The sequence below is a fragment of the Tachypleus tridentatus genome, unplaced genomic scaffold (assembly GCF_004210375.1).
Source record: "Tachypleus tridentatus isolate NWPU-2018 unplaced genomic scaffold, ASM421037v1 Hic_cluster_1, whole genome shotgun sequence".
Taxonomy (NCBI): domain Eukaryota; kingdom Metazoa; phylum Arthropoda; class Merostomata; order Xiphosura; family Limulidae; genus Tachypleus; species Tachypleus tridentatus.
Genome location: NW_027467777.1, coordinates 21,321,917 through 21,348,321, shown reverse-complemented (window position 1 = coordinate 21,348,321; position 26,405 = coordinate 21,321,917). Strand labels below are relative to the sequence as shown.

At 33.2% G+C, this 26,405-nt stretch overlaps 2 protein-coding genes across 2 annotated transcripts in view; both read left to right on the top strand.

Moving 5' to 3' along the window:
- Window positions 1-10,102, top strand: part of LOC143241708 (uncharacterized) — a 34,570-nt gene extending 24,468 nt beyond the window's left edge. The window contains exon 4 of the mRNA XM_076484937.1: window positions 8,682-10,102. Coding sequence (XP_076341052.1) covers window positions 8,682-10,102 — 1,421 coding nt within the window. The remainder of the gene's footprint in view (window positions 1-8,681) is intronic.
- Window positions 10,103-10,143: 41 nt separating this feature from the next.
- LOC143241707 (transmembrane protease serine 9-like) overlaps window positions 10,144-26,405 on the top strand; it is a 36,801-nt gene continuing 20,539 nt past the window's right edge. The window contains exons 1-6 of the mRNA XM_076484936.1: window positions 10,144-10,159; window positions 10,451-10,563; window positions 10,661-10,752; window positions 14,119-14,396; window positions 18,895-19,049; window positions 24,410-24,569. Coding sequence (XP_076341051.1) covers window positions 10,144-10,159; window positions 10,451-10,563; window positions 10,661-10,752; window positions 14,119-14,396; window positions 18,895-19,049; window positions 24,410-24,569 — 814 coding nt within the window. The remainder of the gene's footprint in view (window positions 10,160-10,450; window positions 10,564-10,660; window positions 10,753-14,118; window positions 14,397-18,894; window positions 19,050-24,409; window positions 24,570-26,405) is intronic.

Here is a 26,405-nt window from a genome sequence, read left to right as displayed (position 1 = left end):
AGCTTCAACGTTAGGCCTATCAAAGAATGTAATGAATGAAACAAGTAGGTGCTGCCACTTCAATAACTTAGGTGGCGCTCTTTAGCTGAGACTCGTTTTACAGGTTTAGAACCTCAAAGTCATTGTGTGTAGAGAGTTTAATTTCCCTTAGGTTAAGGAATCAATTCATCACACAACTTGGGCCTCATGTGCTCTAGCTTGTAAAGACCCAACGGACTTGAAATACTTGCCAGAACCAATGTTTGGTTGAAACATGTATATTGGTGGTAGATAACAATACACAATGATTCTAAACACAGCTGGGTGGATACCGCAGTTTTTACCTTATAAAAAAGGTAACTTGTAGAGCCCGACTGAAGCCTACTGGTTACGGTATCCATCGAACCGGTTACCTGAGATTCTTGGGTTCGACATATACTGCGAATGGTTAATTTTTATCTGGTTAACAGTTCAAAACATAGTGTTTTTTTTCCCCGTGGCCGATTATTCCTTACTGCGCATCAGGTGTAGAAAGAAAGAAAACAGAAAGACAATGTAACTGGTTTGAACACACCCACATACAATACTGAGAATTAGCTTTGAAACAGAACGGTTTTATATTTGCGGATAGCTGAATATAAGATTATTAACAAATGCTGTTAGGGAATGAAAGCCTGTAGAACTGGTGTTTAAAGTTCATATATAAGCAACATTTTTACAGCATTAACTGTGATTTGTAAAGAAATCGTAATGTTTTAACATGTGGAAAACCATTCTTACAATACAAGGTATTAAACCTATACTTTTGTTGTTGTTTGTAGTTTACCATTTGGGGATTATCTCCTAGTTTATTTCACTTGGAACCTGAAAAAAAAACTATAAGTTGGAAATAGAATTAAAAAAAAATTTTTTTTGAAAAGATAGCGCAACCTGGGGTCGTATTTATGAAACACTTGTGCTGGTCAGTTTGAAAACCTGATATTTTAAACACAATTTGCACTGTGAAGGGTTAACGTCTGGCAAGTTACTTTCCAGTGATTGTACTTACGTTAAATACAAGTACACAACTAAAATAACAATCAAGTGTTACGAACATTAAGTCGAAGGAATAATAATTGTTTTCAGAATTCACCGATAGTGTACATCGGCTAATTTCAGTGATAGTTCTTGATATTAATATGTAACTTTAAAATCGTTTTCTTTACTTTAGTTGTTAGCCAGTTTTCGAATGAACACTTGTGTAAATACGATATTATTTTAAAAACTTTAGTAAACAATGTTCACAATATATTTTTTATCAAGATGATACTATTGTAAGATAATGTGTCAATAAAATTTGGATTATTTATCATCCATCAAATATCCTCACTTAAACACGTTAAGAATATTGAGGTAACGTTCGTATTAATAAGTGAACTGGATCTAACACGTTAAGAATACTGATATAACGTTAGTATTATTAAGTGAACTGGATCTAAAACGTTAAGAATATTGATATAACGTTGGTATTATAAAGTGAACTGGATCTAACACGTTAAGAATACTGATATAACGTTAGTATTATTAAGTGAACTGGATCTAACACGTTAAGAATATTGATATAACGTTAGTATTATTAAGTGAACTGGGTCTAACACATTAAGAATATTGATGTAACGTTAGTATTATTAAGTGAACTGGGTCTAACACGTTAAGAATATTGATGTAACGTTCGTATAATTAAGTGAACTGGATCTAACATATTAAGAATATTGATATAACGTTAGTATTATTAAGTGAACTGGATCTAACACGTTAAGAATATTGATATAACGTTACTATTATTAAGTGAACTGGATCTAACACGTTAAGAATATTGATGTAAAGTTAGTATTATTAAGTGAACTGGGTCTAACACGTTAGGAATATTGATGTAACGTTATTATTATTAAGTGAACTGGGTCTAACACGTTAGGAATATTGATGTAACGTTATTATTATTAAGTGAACTGGGTCTAACACGTTAGGAATATTGATGTAACGTTAGTATTATTAAGTGAACTAGATCTAACACATTAAGAATATTGATATAACGTTAGTATTATTACGTGAACTGGGGCTAACACGTTAAGAATATTGATACAACGTTAGTATTATTAAGTGAACTAAATCTAACATATTAAAAATATTGAGGTAACGTTAGTATTATTAAGTGAACTGGGTCTAACACGTTAAGAATATTGATGTAACTTTAGTATTATTAAGTGAACTGGGTCTAACACATTAAAAATATTGAGGTAACGTTAGTATTATTAAGTGAACTGGGTCTAACACGTTAAGAATATTGATACAACGTTAGTATTATTAAGTGAACTGGGTCTAACACATTAAGAATATTGATGTAACGTTAGTATTATTAAGTGAACTGGGTCTAACACGTTAAGAATATTGATGTAACGTTAGTATTATTAAGTGAACTGGATCTAACACGTTAAGAATATTGATGTAACGTTAGTATTATTAAATGAACTGGATCTAACACGTTAAGAATATTGATGTAACGTTATTATTATTACGTGAACTGGGTCTAACACGTTAAGAATATTGATACAACGTTAGTATTATTAAGTGAACTGGATCTAACATATTAAGAATATTGAGGTAACGTTAGTATTATTAAGTGAACTGGGTCTAACACATTAAGAATATTGATGTAACGTTAGTATTATTAAGTGAACTGGGTCTAACACGTTAAGAATATTGATGTAACGTTAGTATTATTAAGTGAACTGGATCTAACACGTTAAGAATATTGATGTAACGTTAGTATTATTAAGTGAACTGGATCTAACACGTTAGGAATATTGATGTAACGTTAGTACTATTAAGTGAACTGGATTTAACATATTAAGAATATTGATATAACGTTAGTATTATTACGTGAACTGGGTCTAACACGTTAAGAATATTGATACAACGTTAGTATTATTAAGTGAACTGGGTCTAACACGTTAAGAATATTGATGTAACGTTAGTATTATTAAGTGAAGTGGATCTAACACATTAAGAATACTGATATAACGTTAGTATTATTACGTGAACTGGATCTAACACGTTAAGAATATTGACGTAACGTTAGTATTATTAAGTGAACTGGATCTAACACGTTAAGAATATTGATGTAACGTTAGTATTATTAAGTGAACTGGATCTAACACGTTAAGAATATTGATGTAACGTTAGTATTATTAAGTGAACTGGATCTAACACGTTAAGAATATTGAAGTAACTTTAGTATTATTAAGTGAACTGGATTTAACACGTTAAGAATATTGATATAACGTTACTATTATTTAGTGAACTGGGTCTAACACATTGAGAATATTGATGCAACTTTCATATTATTAAGTGAACTGGATCTAACACTAAATTCACATGAGTTTATCGATCTAGGATGAAATACACTTGAAACAAACACTTTTATAATACAAAATAATACTTGGTTTGGGTAGAATTTCATACAAAGCTACTCGAGGACTATCTGAACTAGCCGTCCCTAATTTAGCAGCGTAAGATTAGAGAGAATGCAGCTAGTCATCACCACTCATTGCTAACTCTTGGGCTACTCTTTTACCAACGAATAGAGGGATTGATTGTGACTTTATAACGCTCCCTTGACTGAGAGGGCGAGCATGTTTGGTGTGACAAGGATTAGAACCTGCGACTTTCAGACTATGAGTCGAGCGCCTTATCCACCTGGCCATGCCGGACCAACAATACGTACAATGTAGCACATGAAATCATATTATTTACTGTAATTCTAAGCAAACTCCGTTCAAAGTAGAGAATATATATATATTACTATAGACTGCGGCAATAAACAGTATGTTTTTCAATATTGTATTTTACCAACCATTTACACAGCAGATAGAGTTCTGGACGAAGAAGAATGTTCGATAAGTTTGTTTTAGGCTTAACTAAAACATTAATAAAATTGTTAAATCTCACAAAGTATAATTTTTCCTGACATGGAAACACGTGCTGGTAACTTCCGTGAGAAAAATGATGAAGCGCCAAGTTCTTGTGGCCGAGTTAAAAAACTGTAGTGACCTTTAGGTGTTTATTAAAGACGGCTTGGCCTTGGGCATTAATAAGGTTGTTGACCGGGGAAACACCTTAAGTAATGATACTTGTGAAAGTCGGGCTGATTTATAGTGTACTAACATGTTAACTGGAACGTGTGTTGCCCGTGGCTACATTCTGTGGCGAGGTGAAGTTGCCACTATAACTCCACTCTTGAGAAACCAAGTGATTAGTTCAACTGACCTTAAAAAAGGTCACCATGACAACTAAATTCAATATGCTCTATTGTTTCTGAGACGAGGGCGGTGTGTATTATATTTTTACAATCTGTTACACAACCAGAAAACTTTGTATTGAATCCTTCGTTATTTGTTTCTGGTAAGAGGTTCCCATTTTATCGACACTTGAGAACTCGACTTCCAACAGAAAGTCTCAGCTGACATGATGTCCAGACTGTTGGTGACTGTACTGTTTCTGTGTGACGGCGTCTTGTTTTTAGCTGGACAAGGTCAGGATAATGTGACCACTAAAGAAACAAACGTTCTCACAGGTAAGACAGTCAACCAACAATCATGTTTTACCGATGATAATAGCTAGCTACTTTGGTACCAGACAAAGAAAGTGATGTCTCAGTGTAAAATTATATTTCCTGAAAAATTGATATTTGATGTATGCAACAAATGAAACAGAGGCACTTCCAGTTCCTATTACGATAAACTTAATTATATAATAACTTACACATTTAGCATTAACTTTGCAGTTCAGTTTATGGACGTTCGCCTGCTCGAGGGGCACAAACATAAATAACAAAATATCATGTTTTTATATGAGCAATATTTACACCAGTTATACAGTCACAGTCTTGTATTAATTAGTTCACGTTTTGGAGCAATCAATTACAGATTTCGTACACGGATTGGGGATGGCCCAGGACTTAGTTATCTGTAGGGTATATCCTCCTGTCTCCCACCCTACCAAGAGGGATAAAACATGCCGAGAAGGTCATACAGGGATGATAAGGGTCTAAAACAAAGGTTTTCAAGGTCTTCGAACTCGGGTTTGTTATCAGATTTGTGTTCCTGGTCCTATTCAGGATTTCCGGAACGTCATGTTTGAAACTATGTTTCTATCCCGCTCATAAACTAACGTTACCAAACGTGGTACACGCACTCAAGTACCACTGGTGGGTGTTCTAAAAGAGGTCGGTTCAGATAGATCCCTTCTATAATAGTTTTAGAAGTAATTTGGGTTAATCGAGAACTTTTATAGGTAGATGGAATCATAAAGGAGACTATGAATCCCGCAACAGATCCTGGGATTTTCATAGCAGTTAAAACAAAAATTTGTTGTTTACAAGTTATGAGCAAGTCCGTACCAAATTTTAAACTAACGTACTACAAGGAAGACAGCTAATACCCATTGTCAACTAATATACTACAAGGAAAACAGCTAAACCAGTGTCAACTAATATACTACAAGGAAGAAGCTAATACACATTGTTTGACATGTGTTTTTATCGTTAAAATGGACTTATCTTCTGTTTGACGTGTGTTTTTATATTTAAAAAGTGGACTTTTCTTGTATTTGACGTGTTTTTTTATCGTTAAAAGTGATCTTATATTTTTTGATGTGTGTTTTTATTGTTAAAAGTGGACTTATCTTGTATTTGACGTGTTTCTTTATCGTTAAAAGTGGGCTTATATTTTTTGATGTGTGTTTTTATTGTTAAAAGTGGACTTATCTTTTGTTTGACGTGTGTTTTTATTGTTAAAAGTGGGCTTATCTTTTGTTTGATATGTGTTTTTATTGTTAAAAGTGGGCTTATTTTGTCTTTGACGTGTGTTTTTATCGTTAAAAGTGGGCTTATATTTTTTGATGTGTGTTTTTATTGTTAAAAGTGGACTTATCTTGTGTTTGACGTGTTTTTATTGTTAAAAGTGGGCTTATCTTTTGTTTGACGTGTGTTTTTATTGTTAAAAGTGGGCTTATCTTTTGTTTGATATGTGTTTTTATTGTTAAAAGTGGATTTATCTTTAGTTTGACGTGTGTTTTTACTGTTAAAAGTGGACTTATCTTGTATTTGACATGCGTTTTTATCGTTAAAAGTGGATTTATCTTTTGTTTGACGTGTTTTTATCGTTAAAAGTGGGCTTATCTTGTGTTTTTATCGTTAAAAGTGGGCTTATCTTTTGTTTGACGTGTGTTTTTATTGTTAAAAGTGGACTATTCTTGTATTTGACATGTGTTTTTATCATTAAAAGTGGACTTATCTTTTGTTTGACGTGTGTTTTTACTGTTAAAACGGGCTTATTTTGTGTTTAGCGTGTGTTTTTATTGTTAAAAGTGGGCTTATCTTGTGTTTGACGTGTTTTTATCGTTAAAAGTGGGCTTATCTTTTGTTTGACGTGTGTTTTTATTGTTAAAAGTGGACTTTTCTTGTATTTGACATGTGTTTTTATCGTCAAAAGTGGGTTTATCTTTTGTTTGACGTGTGTTTTTATTGTTAAAAGTGGACTTTTCTTGTATTTAACATGTGTTTTTATCGTCAAAAGTGGATTTATCTTTTGTTTGACGTGTGTTTTCATCGTTAAAAGTGGGCTTATCTTTTGTTTGACGTGTGTTTTTATTGTTAAAAGTGGACTTTTCTTGTATTTGACATGTGTTTTTATCGTCAAAAGTGGACTTATCTTTTGTTTGACGTGTGTTTTTACTTTAAAACGGGCTTATTTTGTGTTTGGCGTGTGTTTTTATTGTTAAAAGTGGGCTTATCTTGTGTTTGACGTGTTTTTATTATTAAAAGTGGATTTATCTTTAGTTTGACGTGTCTTTTTACTGTTAAAAGTGGACTTATCTTGTATTTGACATGTGTTTTTATCGTTAAAAGTGGGCTTATTTTGTCTTTGACGTGTGTTTTTATCGTTAAAAGTGGGCTTATCTTGTATTTGACGTGTGATTTTACTGTTAAAACGGCTTATCTTGTGTTTGGCGTGTGTTTTTATCGTTAAAATTGGACTTATCTTGTGTTTGACGTGTGTTTTTATCGTTAAAAGTGGACTTATCTTGTGTTTGACGTGTGTTTTTATTGTTAAAAGTGGATGTTTCTTGTATTTGACGTGTGTTTTTACTGTTAAAACGGGCTTATCTTGTGTTTGGCGTGTGTTTTTATCGTTAAAAGTGGCTTATCTCTTGTTTGACGTGTGTTTTTGTTGTTAAAGTGGACTTTTCTCGTATTTGGCGTGTGTTTTTATCGTTAAAAGTGGACTTATCTTGTATTTGATGTTTTAGATTGCCATAGTTTTAAACATAACTATATCTCCTAAAACATACCGTTAGACACTGGTATCAGAATAACAGAGTTTTTGATATAACGATATATCCTAAAACAAACCATTGAACACTGATATAAATCTTAACAGAACATTGTATACGATAGCGACTAAACGTAAACTGTTAAATCACAAATTTAACCCAAGAACGATGAAAACAACTACAGTAACATTACGTAGAAAATGTTAAACACTGATGGAGATATAAAAACCCAAGTCTAGACAGGTAAGTGTAGTCCAGTACAAGAATCACTCTGACGTCCTATTCGTATTGACTTTATTGTGATCCATAGAAAATGTTAAACACTGATGAAGATGTAAAAACCCAACAAGTCTAGACAGGTAAGTGTAGTCCAGTACAGGAATCACTCTGACGTCCTATTCGTATTGACTTTATTGTGATCCATAGAAAATGTTAAACACTGATGAAGTCTAGACAGGTAAGTGTAGTCCAGTACAAGAATCACTCTGACGTCCTGTTCGACTTTATTGCTAATAAAAATGTGTGAAAACTAACGTTTTATTGACACAAGAACTAAATACAAGACAAGAGACGGAGAACTTCCACTAAATTGACAGAAAATCTTTTCCTGGACAGTTTCAGTTCCCCATGGAGTTTGGTTTTGTCAATGCACCTCATTCCCAGGATTTTCATCTGTGGTTCTCTTGTCTTCTTTACAGTTGAACTTGCTATATGTAGGCGTAGTATTAATTTAGGTCCGTGGTGTGTGACAAAAGATACTTATGGTCTGTTAGTTTAGTTGCTTATCGGAGCAAAACATGATATTCGAAACGACTGGCGCGAGACTTTATCTTAGGCTCAAGGAAAAGATCTATTGTGTCAATTTCCAAGACAAAAGGATCGAAACATTTCACGAGGTGGGCCATATATTTTGACCGCCTAATTGCTGTCTGGCTTGGATATTTCGTTAAACCCATTATTCCTAGAAATATAAGCTCAAAGGCCAACTGTTTCCACGTCTTTATTCGCAAAATTACTGTCAAGTATTAGAAAAAATGAAATGTAAGAAAAGAATTATGTTATTCCACAGTGTAAACACACTCAACAGGATGTTTGTGCTGCGCTAATAAAACCTGAATATTATTGTCGTAAGTCCTCAAACTTATCGCTTGGTGATATAGAGATCGTTTGTTTATTTAAATCAATTTAATAATGTAGACATAGAGACTTAACAAATTATTTAAAACTGTTTTCGAACTAAAACAGTTACTATCTTATAAATAAGTATCTACGAACCACTTGTTTTACAAAGGTTTTATTAAGTATTCACGGACTATTTTCTTTTATGAAAGATGTTATAAACACTCTGACGAACTCAACCATTGGTTGCCCAGGGGAATGTATGCACACCTTGACTTCGTTCTTTTGTGATCAAGTGCTTGAGACTACAGACTGTGGTTTCTCATATTTACGATGTTGTGTTCCTCGGAACTTTAACTTTGGAACTCCGGTGGAACTTTCGCCATCTCCTCAAGAAGATTCGAACATTTCTTTTTCTGATGATACAGGACAACCTCAATTGTCCAGCAGTATACCTACCACTAATGGCTTGTCAGAAAATACCGTTCTGGAATCTCTAACGATCCTGCCACCTAAAACAGACGCAACTCTCTCAACAACAAAATCATCGACAGATTTAAAGCTTAAACCAGAAATATCAGAAGTAGGTGTACAGATTAAGTCTTGTCCAGGGTTATGTATAGAACGTGCATATGTTCTCTACTGCAGGACTATCGCAGAAGATGCATTTTGTACGAATGATAGGTCTTGTTGCATATCTGACGCTTCAACGTCCAGTCCTACTACCGATACCACTATATTTTCTTCGAAGCCTGTCGAAACTAGCTCACAGTCTACCCTTCCGCCTCAACCAGAATGTCCAGGGACATGCGTAGCCCCACTATTTAGCCTTCTATGTGATCAAGTAGCACCTAAATTCTACTGTCCTGACGGTGGTCAGTGTTGTGTCCCTCCTTCACAGACTTCTAAAACAACAACCACAACAACCGAGCCCTCTATCAGTCCGTGTCCAGGAACCTGTATACCAACATTTCTTCGTGGATTCTGTAACAAACGAGCAGGACAACTACCTGATGCAACCGGTTGTGCTACTGGAACAATTTGCTGTTTTATTTTCCAGAATGGAGATCAAAATATAGACCAAGAGTTGCCAACCTTCTTTCATCGGCCATTACAACCTTCAACTTCTGGTAATCAAAATCTTCACATACCTGAGCGTCCATCTCGCCCTCATATCTCAGGAATTCAAGGTCCTGTCCTTCCTCAGTTTTCTCATCGTCCACAAAGTAAACCTCATCCAAACCGATTCATCCCTATCAGACCTGTACTTCCAAGGCCATCTGAGAAGCAACAGATTGATGAAGAAACAGTTGGATCTTTAGTTTCTCAGGAAAAGTTCAGCCAACTAGCTGAAGAGATAAACATCGTCTCACCAACTGACAGAGTTTCTTGTCCAGGTTCCTGCATTACACCCTTATTTCGATTTACATGTTTTGGAAACAGTGATGTCTATCTGGGATTTAGTTGCTCAAAACGAGATCAAATTTGCTGCTCTCCCATAGCAGAGATCCAACGTCACCAACAAGGTCTGCAGTCATCAGTGACTAGTTCTGCAGCAGTGGCTCCATCTACAAGACTGCAAATAAAAACACGTAAGGGCTATCATATTTTAGTTCCATTCATCTTCCCATAGTATTCAATACAAATTGAAAAAAGTTATAAATATGCAATCATATGGTAGTTGTAGCTGGTAAAAGTTCTAAATATGTAAGCACATGGTAACTGCAGCTAGTGAAACGTTCTAAATATGCAAGCATATAGTAACTGTATCCGCTGAGCTTTTACAGAATAAATTCGGACTACTTAAATGTCTCTTACAATAGGTGTCTTTTTAAATTCGAAGAAGTTAATGTGGGTTTTATACCGTATGTTACAACAACACTTAAACTAGTTATAATAGATACCAAATATTAACTGTATTACGTTTAAAAGTGTGTGTATTTTTGTCACCCAAGATTAGTCCACTTTCTCTCTTCTGCAGCAACCACTAGAGGGCCTAATCCTCACGTGTGTGGAATTAAGGGGACAAAACGCAGAAGGGGGGCGAGGGTTATTGGGGGTCGAGATTCCGAACCAGGGGAATGGTGTTGGCAGGTAAGATACTGATCTATGATTTATGTTTAACATTCTACAATTAACATTAATACCCTATAAGTTTAACTGACACACTAATTCGATAATATTCCTTTAGGTAGCGTTGATCAGCGCTCAGAATCAATATCTGTGTGGTGGTGCCTTGATTGGAAATCAGTGGGTGTTGACGGCTGCTCATTGTGTTAGCAAGTAAGTATGTCAACAACAGCTACATTCATAGTTTCAATCAGCCGAGGACTGTGTAACAATTCCAGGATATTAAATCAAATACTCCTCTCCAGTTGGACTAATAAACAATATTTTATAATACTCCTGCCCAGTAGGTCTAATACACAATATTTTATAATACTCCTCTCCAGTAGGTCTAATACACAATATTTTATAATACTGCTCTCCAGTAGGTCTAATACACAATATGTTATAATACTTCTCTCCAGTAGGTCTAATACACAATATTTTATAATACTCCTGTCCAGTTGGTCTAATACACAATATGTTATAATACTCCTATCCAGTAGGTCTAATACACAATATTTTATAATACTCCTGTCCAGTAGGTCTAATACACAATATTTTATAATACTCCTGTCCAGTAGGTCTAATACACAATATTTTATAATACTCCTGTCCAGTAGGTCTAATACACAATATGTTATAATACTGCTCTCCAGTAGGTCTAATACACAATATGTTATAATACTCCTGTCCAGTAGGTCTAATACACAATATTAAGGGGGAGATATGCAGCACTACACACAGAACAAAGATTTTAACAGGAGTGTCTCTGATGTAAAACTCAAGCTACGCAGTGGGCTGTTGGTGCTCTGCCAACTTTATACGTAGAAACCCGATTCTTACCGCTATAAGCCTCTGAGCCACTGGGGACAACAGAGATAGCTGTAACAAAATGGGCTTTACGAGTTTCTCGCTCACATATTTTGTAAAATCTACACGTATACATATTAAAAACGGAATTCAGAATAAACAGTATAATATTATAATCAAAGAGAAACCCGTGGTGTATTCATATACTAATTTTGTAAAACCTTCACGTATACATATTAAAAACGGAATTCAGAATAAACAGTATAATATTATAATCAAAGAGAAACCCGTGGTGTATTCATATACTAATTTTGTAAAACCTACACGTATACATATTAAAAACGGAATTCAGAATAAACAGTATAATATTATAATCAAAGAGAAACCCGTGGTGTATTCATATACTAAATAAATTGATAATTACTTTCTGTGACATTGTTGGTTTGAATAGAAATGTGTTATAACTGAATAAGAAAAGTTCTCTATCAACCAAACATTTATAATAATTCTTTAATTTCAACAACTTACTAATTGGACTGGCAATGACTTGTAATTTATCTGTTTAAAATCTTGTATCTCATGGAAATACTTGGGTGTCTAAGTTATTCAAATAGCTACAAATATTACTTAAATAAAACGTTATAATATGATGTTGAACAACATTTTTACGTTATACTAACAAATTCATGACCTGACAGTTAAGGCGCTATCGCAATCTCCTACACAATGGGCTATCTGTGCCTAGCGTGGATATCAAAACCAGATTTCAGCATTAACACTTTCAAACCCACCGCAGAGCCATCTGGGATCGATTTTGTGAAGCTTATATTGATCACTCCAGATATATACAAACTATTAAAGCAAAGAGTTAAAAAATGTCACAAATTGAGATAAAAATGTCCCCATTGTAATTATATTTTTGAAACAGTGACACTTTATTCAATATTTCTTTTCCATTGAAGTTGTAACAAAAAATTAGCATACGAATCTTCCATTTATTTAATAGAAAGAGAGTGTGCGTCTTTTCTTATAGTAAAGCCACATCTGGTAATGTGCTGTATCCACCAAGAGGAATCAAAACCCAGATTTTAAAGTTGTGAATCCGAAGACTTTCCGTTGTCTCAGCGGGGGACGAGAGAGAGAACATTTTATTAAAAACTTATGTTGTGGATTTCACTTTATTTCGAATAGCAACAGTTTGTGTTTGGTAAAGCTTTGTACATGTTATTCGTTTATATAACAATTACATAACAACAACAAATAACATGCGATAATTTAATAATATTTACACTGCTGGCCAAAATTTGTTTTTAGCATTTAACATGGAAAATGTGAAAACTATGAAATTAGCCTAAATAATAGCTGGTCAAAAGTTTAAGACCATACCAAAAAGAAGTCCTAAACAGGGTAGGACATGCCCAACAAGAGGTCTCAGTAGTGAGTTGCACGGCCGTCATTGCGAATAACTGAAAAAATTCGCTTTGGCATGGTCGATATAAGCGTTTGCAGTAGGCTGGCTGGAATGTTATTCCAAGTGGTGAAGATAGCCTCACGAAGATTATGAATTGACGTCCATTTCTATAAACTTCCCTTGCCAATGTAGCTAGATGCTGTTTGACGACCTGCATAACCTGAAGCTCCATTGTTCCATGGAAGGAGAAAGCACCCCAGATCATGGTGGAACCTCCTCCACTGTGTCGTATAGAAAATGTCTCCGGTGGGATATCCTTATCGTGCCAATAAAGTTGGAAGCCGTCTGGACCATGCAGGTTAAAGATTTTCTCATCAGAGAACAAAACCTTCGTCCACTTTTGTATGTCCCATGTTTGGTGCTTCTCAGCAAAGTTTAACCGAGCTGTTTTGTAGTGTGGAAGATGGCGTGGCCTTTGAAGACTTTACGGTTTTTAAAGCCTTTCTCTCGTATATCTTATTGTTTTTGAGCTGCATTCTACGTCCGTAAGGGCCTTAATCTGGTTCGACGATCGGCTGGTGTTTTGCCGGACAACCCATCGAATCCTCCTGCTCAACGCCGGCGAAATTTTCTTGGGCCAACCAGTTGAAATTCTCGTTCCGTATCCCTCATGGTCTTTTAAGAAATTTGCAACAGCAGTTTTACTACGCCCAATCTCACCAGCGATGGCACGTTAAGAGATACCTTGCTTTTGCAGTTCGACCATTCTACCACGTTCAAACTCTGCCAACTTTTCAGCCTTTGCCATGTTTTTACCCAATGTAACACAGGAGATGTCAGTGGAAGATGTTGACAACGCTAATGCTTGAACACAAATGACTAAATTTTGTCACGTGTTTACCGATTAACGTTTCGTTTTAGTGTGGTCTTAAACTTTTGATCAGCTAGTATTTAGGCTAATTTCATAGTGTTTACATTTTCCATATTAAATGCTAAAAATTTATTTTCCCTTTTTTTATTTTCGTCTTTCGAAGCTCTACTCGAATAAGTGGTTGAGTCTAATAAGGCAAAATGCATCTTTTTACTTTATGTTCATTGGCTTTAAGATTTTGGCCAGCAGTGTGTATCTCTTGTTTTTAACCACTTTTGTTTTACTGTGTTCTTACAACAATCACTGGTTTTAGCATCAACAATAAATTCCCCACGTGTTCTTTTTGTAATGATCGATTGAAGTGAATACTTTACTTGCGTATGAAATTGCATAGTAGGTACAATTGTGAATTTTGCTAAAATATTGTAGAAGATAAATTACTTTTCAGCTTGGTGAAAACTCGAGACTATATTTATGTGAGAGTTGGAGACTTTGATCTAAGTAGGCAAGTTGAAAATCCAGGAGCTGAGACTCACCGGGTGGATACAACTTACATTCATCACAACTTCAACAGCCAAACATTAGACAACGATATTGCACTGTTGAAGCTGAAAATAGAAGCACGTCTTAATGATGACACATGTTTGGTGTGTCTTCCCGCCAGAGGCGTTGTTGGACAATCTGGTAAATGGTGCACTGTTACCGGATACGGTTACCGAGACGAGGGTTAGTTTTGTGTTTAGTAATACGTTAGTTTAGATAGAATATTATCTTAGTTACAGATTCCGAGGTAACTTATATACAATAAATTAATGTTGTAACCACTGTAGTTACGTTTATAAAGGTGATTTGTTTACACTAAAGTAATGTTGTAACCTCTGTAGTTATGTTTATAAAGGTGATTTGTTTACACTAAAGTAATGTTGTAACCTCTGTAGTTATGTTTATAAAGGTGATTTGTTTACACTAAAGTAATGTTGTAACCTCTGTAGTTATGTTTATAAAGGTGATTTGTTTACACTAAAGTAATGTTGTAACCTCTGTAGTTATGTTTATAAAGGTGATTTGTTTACACTAAAGTAATGTTGTAACCTCTGTAGTTATGTTTATAAAGGTGATTTGTTTACACTAAAGTAATGTTGTAACCTCTGTAGTTATGTTTATAAAGGTGATTTGTTTACACTAAAGTAATGTTGTAACCTCTGTAGTTATGTTTATAAAGGTGATTTGTTTACACTAAAGTAATGTTGTAACCTCTGTAGTTATGTTTATAAAGGTGATTTGTTTACACTAAAGTAATGTTGTAACCTCTGTAGTTATGTTTATAAAGGTGATTTGTTTACACTAAAGTAATGTTGTAACCTCTGTAGTTATGTTTATAAAGGTGATTTGTAATGTTGTAACAGTTACGTTTATAAGGTGATTTGTTTACACTGTTGTAACCTCTGTAGTTATGTTTATAAAGGTGATTTGTTTACACTAAAGTAATGTTGTAACCTCTGTAGTTACGTTTATAAAGGTGATTTGTTTACACTAAAGTAATGTTGTAACCTCTGTAGTTACGTTTATAAAGGTGATTTGTTTACACTAAAGTAATGTTGTAACCTCTGTAGTTATGTTTATAAAGGTGATTTGTTTACACTAAAGTAATGTTGTAACCTCTGTAGTTATGTTTATAAAGGTGATTTGTTTACACTAAAGTAATGTTGTAACCTCTGTAGTTATTTATAAAGTTTATAAAGGTGATTTGTTTACACTAAAGTAATGTTGTAACTTCTGTAGTTATGTTTATAAAGGTGATTTGTTTACACTAAAGTAATGTTGTAACCTCTGTAGTTACGTTTATAAAGGTGATTTGTTTACACTAAAGTAATGTTGTAACCTCTGTAGTTACGTTTATAAAGGTGATTTGTTTACACTAAAGTAATGTTGTAACCTCTGTAGTTATGTTTATAAAGGTGATTTGTTTACACTAAAGTAATGTTGTAACCTCTGTAGTTATGTTTATAAAGGTGATTTGTTTACACTAAAGTAATGTTGTAACCTCTGTAGTTACGTTTATAAAGGTGATTTGTTTACACTAAAGTAATGTTGTAACCTCTGTAGTTATGTTTATAAAGGTGATTTGTTTACACTAAAGTAATGTTGTAACCTCTGTAGTTATGTTTATAAAGGTGATTTGTTTACACTAAAGTAATGTTGTAACCTCTGTAGTTATGTTTATAAAGGTGATTTGTTTACACTAAAGTAATGTTGTAACCTCTGTAGTTATGTTTATAAAGGTGATTTGTTTACACTAAAGTAATGTTGTAACCTCTGTAGTTATGTTTATAAAGGTGATTTGTTTACACTAAAGTAATGTTGTAACCTCTGTAGTTATGTTTATAAAGGTGATTTGTTTACACTAAAGTAATGTTGTAACCTCTGTAGTTATGTTTATAAAGGTGATTTGTTTACACTAAAGTAATGTTGTAACCTCTGTAGTTATGTTTATAAAGGTGATTTGTTTACACTAAAGTAATGTTGTAACCTCTGTAGTTATGTTTATAAAGGTGATTTGTTTACACTAAAGTAATGTTGTAACCTCTGTAGTTATGTTTATAAAGGTGATTTGTTTACACTAAAGTAATGTTGTAACCTCTGTAGTTATGTTTATAAAGGTGATTTGTTTACACTAAAGTAATGTTGTAACCTCTGTAGTTATGTTTATAAAGGTGATTTGTTTACACTAAAGTAATGTTGTAACCTCTGTAGTTATGTTTATAAAGGTGATTTGTTTACACTAAAGTAATGTTGTAACCTCTGTAGTTATGTTTATAAAGGTGATTTGTTTGCACTAAAGTAATGTTGTAACCTTTGTAGTTATGTTTATAAAGGTGATTTGTTTACACTAAAGTAATGTTGTAACCTCTGTAGTTATGTTTATAAAGGTGATTTGTTTACACTAAAGTAATGTTGTAACTTCTGTAGTTATGTTTATAAAGGTGATTTGTTTACACTAAAGTAATGTTGTAACCTCTGTAGTTACGTTTATAAAGGTGATTTGTTTACACTAAAGTAATGTTGTAACCTCTGTAGTTATGTTTATAAAGGTGATTTGTTTACACTAAAGTAATGTTGTAACCCCTGTAGTTATGTTTATAAAGGTGATTTGTTTACACTAAAGTAATGTTGTAACTTCTGTAGTTATGTTTATAAAGGTGATTTGTTTGCACTAAAGTAATGTTGTAACCTCTGTAGTTATGTTTATAAAGGTGATTTGTTTACACTAAAGTAATGTTGTAACCTCTGTAGTTATGTTTATAAAGGTGATTTGTTTACACTAAAGTAATGTTGTAACCTCTGTAGTTATGTTTATAAAGGTGATTTGTTTACACTAAAGTAATGTTGTAACCTCTGTAGTTATGTTTATAAAGGTGATTTGTTTACACTAAAGTAATGTTGTAACCTCTGTAGTTATGTTTATAAAGGTGATTTGTTTACACTAAAGTAATGTTGTAACCTCTGTAGTTATGTTTATAAAGGTGATTTGTTTACACTAAAGTAATGTTGTAACTTCTGTAGTTATGTTTATAAAGGTGATTTGTTTACACTAAAGTAATGTTGTAACCTCTGTAGTTATGTTTATAAAGGTGATTTGTTTACACTAAAGTAATGTTGTAACCTCTGTAGTTATGTTTATAAAGGTGATTTGTTTACACTAAAGTAATGTTGTAACCTCTGTAGTTATGTTTATAAAGGTGATTTGTTTACACTAAAGTAATGTTGTAACCTCTGTAGTTATGTTTATAAAGGTGATTTGTTTACACTAAAGTAATGTTGTAACCTCTGTAGTTATGTTTATAAAGGTGATTTGTTTACACTAAAGTAATGTTGTAACTTCTGTAGTTATGTTTATAAAGGTGATTTGTTTACACTAAAGTAATGTTGTAACCTCTGTAGTTACGTTTATAAAGGTGATTTGTTTACACTAAAGTAATGTTGTAACCTCTGTAGTTATGTTTATAAAGGTGATTTGTTTACACTAAAGTAATGTTGTAACCTCTGTAGTTATGTTTATAAAGGTGATTTGTTTACACTAAAGTAATGTTGTAACCTCTGTAGTTATGTTTATAAAGGTGATTTGTTTACACTAAAGTAATGTTGTAACTTCTGTAGTTATGTTTATAAAGGTGATTTGTTTACACTAAAGTAATGTTGTAACTTCTGTAGTTATGTTTATAAAGGTGATTTGTTTACACTAAAGTAATGTTGTAACCTCTGTAGTTACGTTTATAAAGGTGATTTGTTTACACTAAAGTAATGTTGTAACTTCTGTAGTTATGTTTATAAAGGTGATTTGTTTACACTAAAGTAATGTTGTAACCTCTGTAGTTACGTTTATAAAGGTGATTTGTTTACACTAAAGTAATGTTGTAACCTCTGTAGTTATGTTTATAAAGGTGATTTGTTTACACTAAAGTAATGTTGTAACCTCTGTAGTTATGTTTATAAAGGTGATTTGTTTACACTAAAGTAATGTTGTAACCTCTTTAGTTACATATTGGTGAAGGTGACTTCCTTATCCTAAAGTAATGTGGTAACCTCCGTAGTTACACTTGTCAAGTTGATATGTTTACACTGATGTACTGTTGTTATGAACTCCTGTTAAAATAAGTCTATTTATATAGGTCAGAACCCGTGATAACCTATCTAGTAAGATATTTTAAGTGCAAAAATCAATCTTAAGAGAATGTGAAATTATTGCATTCAGCATAGGTACTTAAGGTTTCGTTCCAAAGCCTGGGTTCATGAGAACCATATACCACATAGAGAGAGGATGTCCCTCAATGAGAGTAATATGTCATAAACATTTAAAGTTTCATTTGGATCTAAATAAACATTTGTTACTAATAGTTGATAAAGAAGGTGTTTTTATATAGTACTAGGTTATCTTCAATATGTTTGTCACAGGAAAGGTTATGTGAACTAAGTTCATCCATGGAGTGTGTCAGGAATATTAGGAAAGACTGGATGACGTCATTAATCCAGTAATCACTATCTTTTTTCTAAAGACAGAACAAAAAAGTTTATGTCCATGTACCAAGTTGAATATTAGGAAAGACTGGATGATGTCATTAATCCAGTAATGACTATATTTTTTCTAAAGACAGAACAAATAAGTTTATGTCCATGTACCAAGTTGAATTTTTTCAAAAACAAAATAATTTTTATATTTCTGTAGCCGGCCCTATTAGTCTCAAGGTGCGAGAGGTTGAAGTTCCAATTGTTGCTGATCAGGAGTGTACCAGCAAGATAAATGCAGTGAGTGAAAAGGTTTTCATTCTACCAGCCAGCAGTTTCTGTGCCGGTGGAGAAAAAGAACACGATGCTTGTAGGGTATGTCTCTCTGTTTGTGTTTCACTTTACCCTGTCTATCCTAGATAATGCACATTTATTCGTGTTTCACTTTACCCTGTTTATCTTAGATAATGTACGTTTCTTTGTGTTTCACTTTACCTTGTCTATTCCAGATAATGAACATTTGTTTGTGTTTCACTTTACCTTGTCTATTCCAGATAATGAACATTTGTTTTTGTATCACTTTATCTTCTTTATCCTAGTTAATGTACGTTTGTTTGTGTTTCAGTTAACCCTGTCTATCCTACACAATGCACGTTTATTTGTGTTTCACTTTACCCCGTATACCCTAGATAATGAACTTTTGTTTGTGTTTCACTTAACCCTGTATATCCCAGATAATGTACATTTGTTTGTGTTTCACTTTACCCTGTCTATCCTAGAGAATGCACATTTATTTGTGTTTCACTTTACCCTGTCTATCCTACACAATGCACATTTATTTGTGTTTCACTTTACCCTGTCTATCCTACACAATGTACGTTTGTTTGTGTTTCACTTTACCCCGTATATCTTGGATAATGTACATTTGTTTATTTCACTTTACCCTGTCTATCCTACATATTGTATGTTTGTTTTTGTTTCACTTTATCCTCTCTATTCTAGTTAATGTACGTGTGTTTGTGTTTCACTTTACCCTGTCTATCCTAGATAATGTGCATTAGTTTGTGCTTCATTTTACCCTGTCTATCCTACATAATGTACATTTGTTTGTGTTTCACTGTATCCTGTCTATCCTGGTTAATGTACAGTGGTTGAGTTCTTACTTTATCCTGTTTATACCAGTTAATGTATAGTGGTTGAGTGTTTGCTTTATCCTGTCTATCCTTGATAATGTACAATGATTGAGTTCTTACTTTATCCTGTCTATACTAGTCAGTACACAGTGGTTGAGTTCTTACTTTATCCTGTCTATCCTAGTTAATGTACAGTGGTTGAGTTCTCACTTTATCCTGTTTATACTAGTTAATGTACAGTGGTTGAGTGTTCGATTTATCCTGTCTATCTTAGTTAATGTACAGTGGTTGAGTTCTTACTTTATCCTGTTTATATTAGTTAATGTACAGTGGTTGAGTTCTTACTTTATCTTGTTTATACCAGACAGTACACAGTAGTTGAGTTCTTACTTTATCCTGTCTATACCAGTCAGTACACAGTGGTTGAGTTCTTACTTTATCCTGTCTATCCTAGTTAATGTACAGTGGTTGAGTTCTTACTTTATCCTGTCTATATCAGTACACAGTGGTTGAGTTCTTACTTTATCCTGTCTATCGTAGTTAATGTACAGTGGTTGAGTTCTTACTTTATCCTGTCTAACCTAGTTAATGTACAGTGGTTGAGTTCTTACTTTATCCTGCTTATACTAGTTAACGTACAGTGGTTGAGTGTTTGCTTTATCCTATCTATCCTTGATAATGTACAATGATTGAGTTCTTACTTTATCCTGTCTACACAGTGGTTGAGTTCTTACTTTATCCTGTTTATACTAGTTAAGGTACAGTGGTTGAGTGTTCACTTTATCCTGTCTATCCTTGTTAATGTACAATGATTGAGTTCTTACTTTATCCTGTCTATATCAGTACACAGTGGTTGAGTTCTTACTTTATCCTGTCTATCCTAATTAATGTACAGTGGTTGAGTTCTTACTTTATCCTGTCTATACCAGATAGTACACAGTGGTCGAGTTCTTACTTTATCCTGTCTATACCAGTCAGTATACAGTGGTTGAGTTCTTACTTTATCCTGTCTATCCTAGTTAATGTACAGTGGTTGAGTTCTTACTTTATCCTGCTTATACTAGTTAACGTACAGTGGTTGAGTGTTCGCTTTATCCTATCTATCCTTGATAATATACAATGATTGAGTTCTTACTTTATCCTGTTTATATTAGTTAATGTACAGTGGTTGAGTTCTTACTTTATCCTGTTTATATTAGTTAATGTACAGTGGTTGAGTTCTTACTTTATCCTGTTTATACCAGTTAATGTACAGTGGTTGAGTTCTTACTTTATCCTGTTTATACTAGTTAATGTACAGTGGTTGAGTTCTTACTATATCCTGTTTATATTAGTTAATGTACAATGGTTGAGTTCTTACTTTATCCTGTTTATATCAGTTAATGTACAGTGGTTGAGTTTTTACTTTATCCTGTTTATATTAGTTAATGTACAGTGGTTGAGTTCTTACTTTATCCTGTTTATATCAGTTAATGTACAGTGGTTCAGTTCTTAGTTTATCCTGTTTATATTAGTTAATGTACAGTGGTTGAGTTGTTACTTTATCCTGTTTAATATCAGTTAATGTACAGTGGTTGAGTTCTTACTTTATCCTGTTTATATCAGTTAATGTACAGTGGTTGAGTTCTTACCTTATCCTGTTTATATCAGTTAATGTGCAGTGGTTGAGTTCTTACTTTATCCTGTTTATATCAGTTGATGTACAGTGGTTGAGTTCTTACTTTATCCTGTTTATACTAGTTAAGGTACAGTGGTTGAGTGTTTGCTTTATCCTGTCTATCCTAGTTAATGTACAATGATTGAGTTCTTACTTTATCCTGTCTATCCTAGTTAATGTACAGTGGTTGAGTTCTTACTTTATCCTGTCTATACCAGACAGTACACAGTGGTTGAGTTCTTACTTTATCCTGTCTATACCAGTCAGTATACAGTGGTTGAGTTCTTACTTTATCCTGTCTAACCTAGTTAATGTACAGTGGTTGAGTTCTTACATTATCCTGCTTATACTAGTTAACGTACAGTGGTTGAGTGTTCACTTTATCCTATCTATCCTTGATAATGTACAATGATTGAGTTCTTACTTTATCCTGTCTATACCAGTCAGTACACAGTGGTTGAGTTCTTACTTTATCCTGTCTACACAGTGGTTGGGTTCTTACTTTATCCTGTCTATCCTTGTTAATGTACAATGATTGAGTTCTTACTTTATCCTGTCTATATCAGTACACAGTGGTTGAGTTCTTACTTTATCCTGTCTATCCTAGTTAATGTACAGTGGTTGAGTTCTTACTTTATCCTGTCTATACCAGACAGTACACAGTGGTCGAGTTCTTACTTTATCCTGTCTTTACCAGACAGTACACAGTGGTCGAGTTCTTACTTTATCCTGCTTATACCAGTTAATGTACAGTGGTTGAGTTCTTACTTTATCCTGTTTATACCAGTTAATGTACAGTGGTTGAGTTCTTACTTTATCCTGTTTATACCAGTTAATGTACCTTGGTTGAGTTCTTACTTTATCCTGTTTATACCAGTTAATGTACAGTGGTTGAGTTCTTACTTTATCCTGTTTATATTAGTTAATGTACAGTGGTTGAGTTCTTACTTTATCCTGTTTATACCAGTTAATGTACAGTGGTTGAGCGTATGCTTTTTCCTTCTCTTCTCTATCCTATTTTTGCTCAAACATATGGAGACCGGTTGTTTTCTATTTGTTTTTTTTGTTTATTCTTCGTGACTTAGTTCATAGTTTTATTTTACTGTTTCCTTCCCTGATATCCCATGCTGGTTCACTTTGTATTTGTTATTTTTTCTAGTTTTTTTTTGATGTAGTATTGTTCATATTTAGGTTTTGTTATAAAGTTCTTCACATTTAATCATGTTTAGCTTTGTTACAGTGTTGTTCTTTACACTGTAGTTGTCTTGGTTTTAATTTTATCCCATTGTTGATTCCATTGTAGTGGCTTTGGTTTTAGTTTTATTCCTTTGTTGTTTACATATTGTGGTGTTGGATTTAGTTTTATTCCTTTGTTGTTTACATTGTGGTGGTCTTGGATTTAGTTTTATTCCTTTGTTGTTTACATTGTGGTGGTGTTGGATTTAGTTTTATTCCTTTGTTGTTTACATTGTGGTGGTCTTGGATTTAGTTTTATTCCTTTGTTGTTTATATTGTGGTGGTCTTGATTTCAGTTTTATTCCCTCGTTGTTTACATTGTGGTGGTCTTGATTTTAGTTTTATTCCTTCATTGTTTACATTGTGGTGGTCTTGGATTTAGTTTTATTCCTTTGTTGTTTACATTGTGGTTGTCTTGATTTCAGTTTTATTCCTTCGTTGTTTACATTGTGGTGGTCTTGGATTTAGTTTTATTCCTTTGTTGTTTACATTGTGGTTGTATTGATTTCAGTTTTATTCCTTCGTTGTTTACATTGTGGTGGTCTTGGATTTAGTTTTATTTCTTTGTTGTTTACATTGTGTTGGTCTTGGATCTAGTTTTATTCCTTTGTTGTTTACATTGTGATGGTTTTGGTTTTAGTTTTATTCCTTTGTTGTTTACATTGTGATGGTCATGGTTTTAGTTTTAATCCATTGTTGTTTACATTGTGATGGTCTTGGTTTTAGTTTTATTCCTTTGTTGTTTACATTGTGGTGGTCTTGATTTTAGTTTTATTCCTTTGTTGTTTACATTATGGCGGTCTTGGGTTTAGTTTTATTTCTTTGTTTACATTGTGGTGGTTTTAGTTTCATTAGTTTGTTGTTTATATTGTGGTGGTCTTGATTTCAGTTTTTAAAGTAAAGAAAGCTTTATTTCTGATCTAACTCTAAAGGAAAGATAATATAATAATTTACTACATAATAATATGTTTAGTGTGACTTAGTGTTCATTTTCAGATTAATTGAACACAATTAACACTGATTCATGCTGAACAAAATATGGTGTGTTAAAGTGTGAGCCAAGCGAAATGAAACTACAGTTGTACATTAATAAAGTGGTGCAGTTTAAATAATATTAAGCTGCGTAATTTTATTAAGCTCACGGAATATCACGTATTAGAATTTCCTTTTTACCTTTAAAAATCCCTGTAGGTGTTCGTTAGGGTTAACCCTACTAATATCACAGTGTGAGTTTGTGTTTATATTTTACACCAATAATCATAGTTTTTTATGTTTAATAGTTTCACTGGTTTGATTACAGTTGAAGGTATTAAATTATTTTTTATTTGTTTCTTTATTTTTTATGAAAAATTCATTTTAATGAGACTTATTTTTACTCCACTGAAATCTCATTGGTTGAAATACTGTGACAAATTGATGTATTTATTTCTTTATCTAACCTAAGGATGTTAACAGATACAACTGCCTTCTGTTTGTAGCTATAAACTCAGCCAATTACAGTTATATTTCTATACTTCATTTGTATTTGCTTTACAAGTATATAAAGCAACCTGTTAATAAATAACCCGTTAGTTACTATTTTTATGTACTGTTATTTTAAGTTCAAAACAGCTACGTACTTTTCACTTAATAAATATGACTTTATCATGAATCTGTCAGTTCTAAATTACTTGTATATCAGCCAAAATTAAAAGAAACCTTTTGTACAGGGTGATGGTGGTGGCCCACTGGTGTGTGAAGCAGATGGCTATTATGAACTCACTGGACTGGTATCGTGGGGATTTGGTTGTGGTCGGAAAGACGTACCAGGTGTTTACGTGAACGTGTCATCCTTCGTTGGTTGGATTAATCAGATCATCAGTGTGAATAGCCTCTGATGATTTTCTGCTGTGGTTTTCCTAAGCCTTGCATGTCTTTTGTTATGTCTCAGATAATAGTGAAAGTTTTAGTAACTCACCACACTTGTCAACATGACTGAAGGTTCCATTTAGATTGAAAACCTTAGATTTCATGTGTGTTCTTAAGGAAATGGTATAATATACAGTACACAACTAGAGTTCTGTTTGTATATTTCGGTGTAAAAATGTAAAACATTTCTTACATTTTGTAACTGTGGTCAGTGTAAGTTAACTAGTGGATGAACTTTGTTGGCACAGTATAACTGATTTAATCATGGATGTTCCATGTGTTGGATCAATTTGTTCATATCTTGTCATTGGTATATTTATTATTAGTTTTTAATAAATATCTTTCACAAATAATAAATTGTTCCTTAAAACTTTCAATGTTACTTTATGTATGTACGTAAACACTTAGCATCTATTGTTGACGAAGGGTATTGTATCTACAGTGAAGTCAACATTTGTAAGAAAAAGAAACCCAATGTACATGCTGTGATAAGTTACAAAATCCAAGTTGTTTGAACAATACATTGATTTTTATCTCTCTCAAAATATACATTTCGTACATAACCTTTTATTAAATGTATTAATAAAACTTTTACATTTCAATTTGGATGATGAAATCAACTTCTTTCATCTGTGAAGACTGGAGATGACTCAAACTTGTCTTCACCTTGTGTTAGTAATTTGTTTTTAATTTTCCACATGTGGTTGTTATAACCCTCAAAATAAAAATGAACCTCTTAGTACAGTTGTCTGAAAACGTTTTTAATTTTCTATATGTGATTGTTAACACCCTCAAAATAAAAATGAACCTCTTAGTCCAGTTGTCTGAAAACGTTTTTAATTTTCCACATGTGGTTATTATAACCCTCAAAATAAAAATGAACCTCTTAGTACAGTTGTCTGAAAACGTTTTTAAATGTTAAACAGAAGTGTACTGGAACAGGAATGTAGTGATACAGGAATGTAGTGAAACAGGATTGTAGTGATACAGGATTAGTTATACAAGAATGTAGTGAAACTGGATTGTAGTTATACAGGAATGTAGTGAAACAGGATTGTAGTTATAAAGGAATGTAGTGAAACAGGATTGTAGTTATTCAGGAATGTAGTGAAACAGGATTGTAGTGATACAGGATTAGTTATACAAGAATGTAGTGAAACAGGATTGTAGTTATACAGGATTAGTTATACAAGAATGTAGTGAAACAGGATTGTAGTTATACAGGAATGTAGTGAAACAGGATTAGTTATACAAGAATGTAGTGAAACAGGATTGTAGTTATACAGGAATGTAGTGAAACAGGATTGTAGTTATACAGGAATGCAGGGAAACAGGATTGTAGTTATACAGGAATGTAGTGAAACAGGATTGTAGTTATACAGGAATGTAGTGAAACAGAATTGTAGTGATACAGGAATGTAGTGAAATAGGATTGTAGTTATACAGGAATGTAGTGAAACAGGAATATACTGAAACAGGATTGTAGTTATTCAGGAATGTAGTGAAACAGGATTGTAGTTATACAGGAATGTAGTGAAACAGAATTGTAGTGATACAGGAATGTTGTGAAACAGGATTGTAGTGATACAGGAATGTAGTTAAACAGAATTGTAGCAATACAGGAATGTAGTGAAACAGGATTGTAGCTATACAGGAATGTATTGAAACAGGAATGTTATGAAACAGGATTGTAGTTATACATGAATGTAGTGAAACAAGATTGTAGTGAAACAGGAATGTAGTGAAACAGGATTGTAGTTATACAGGATTGTAGTGAAACAAGATCGTAGTGAAACA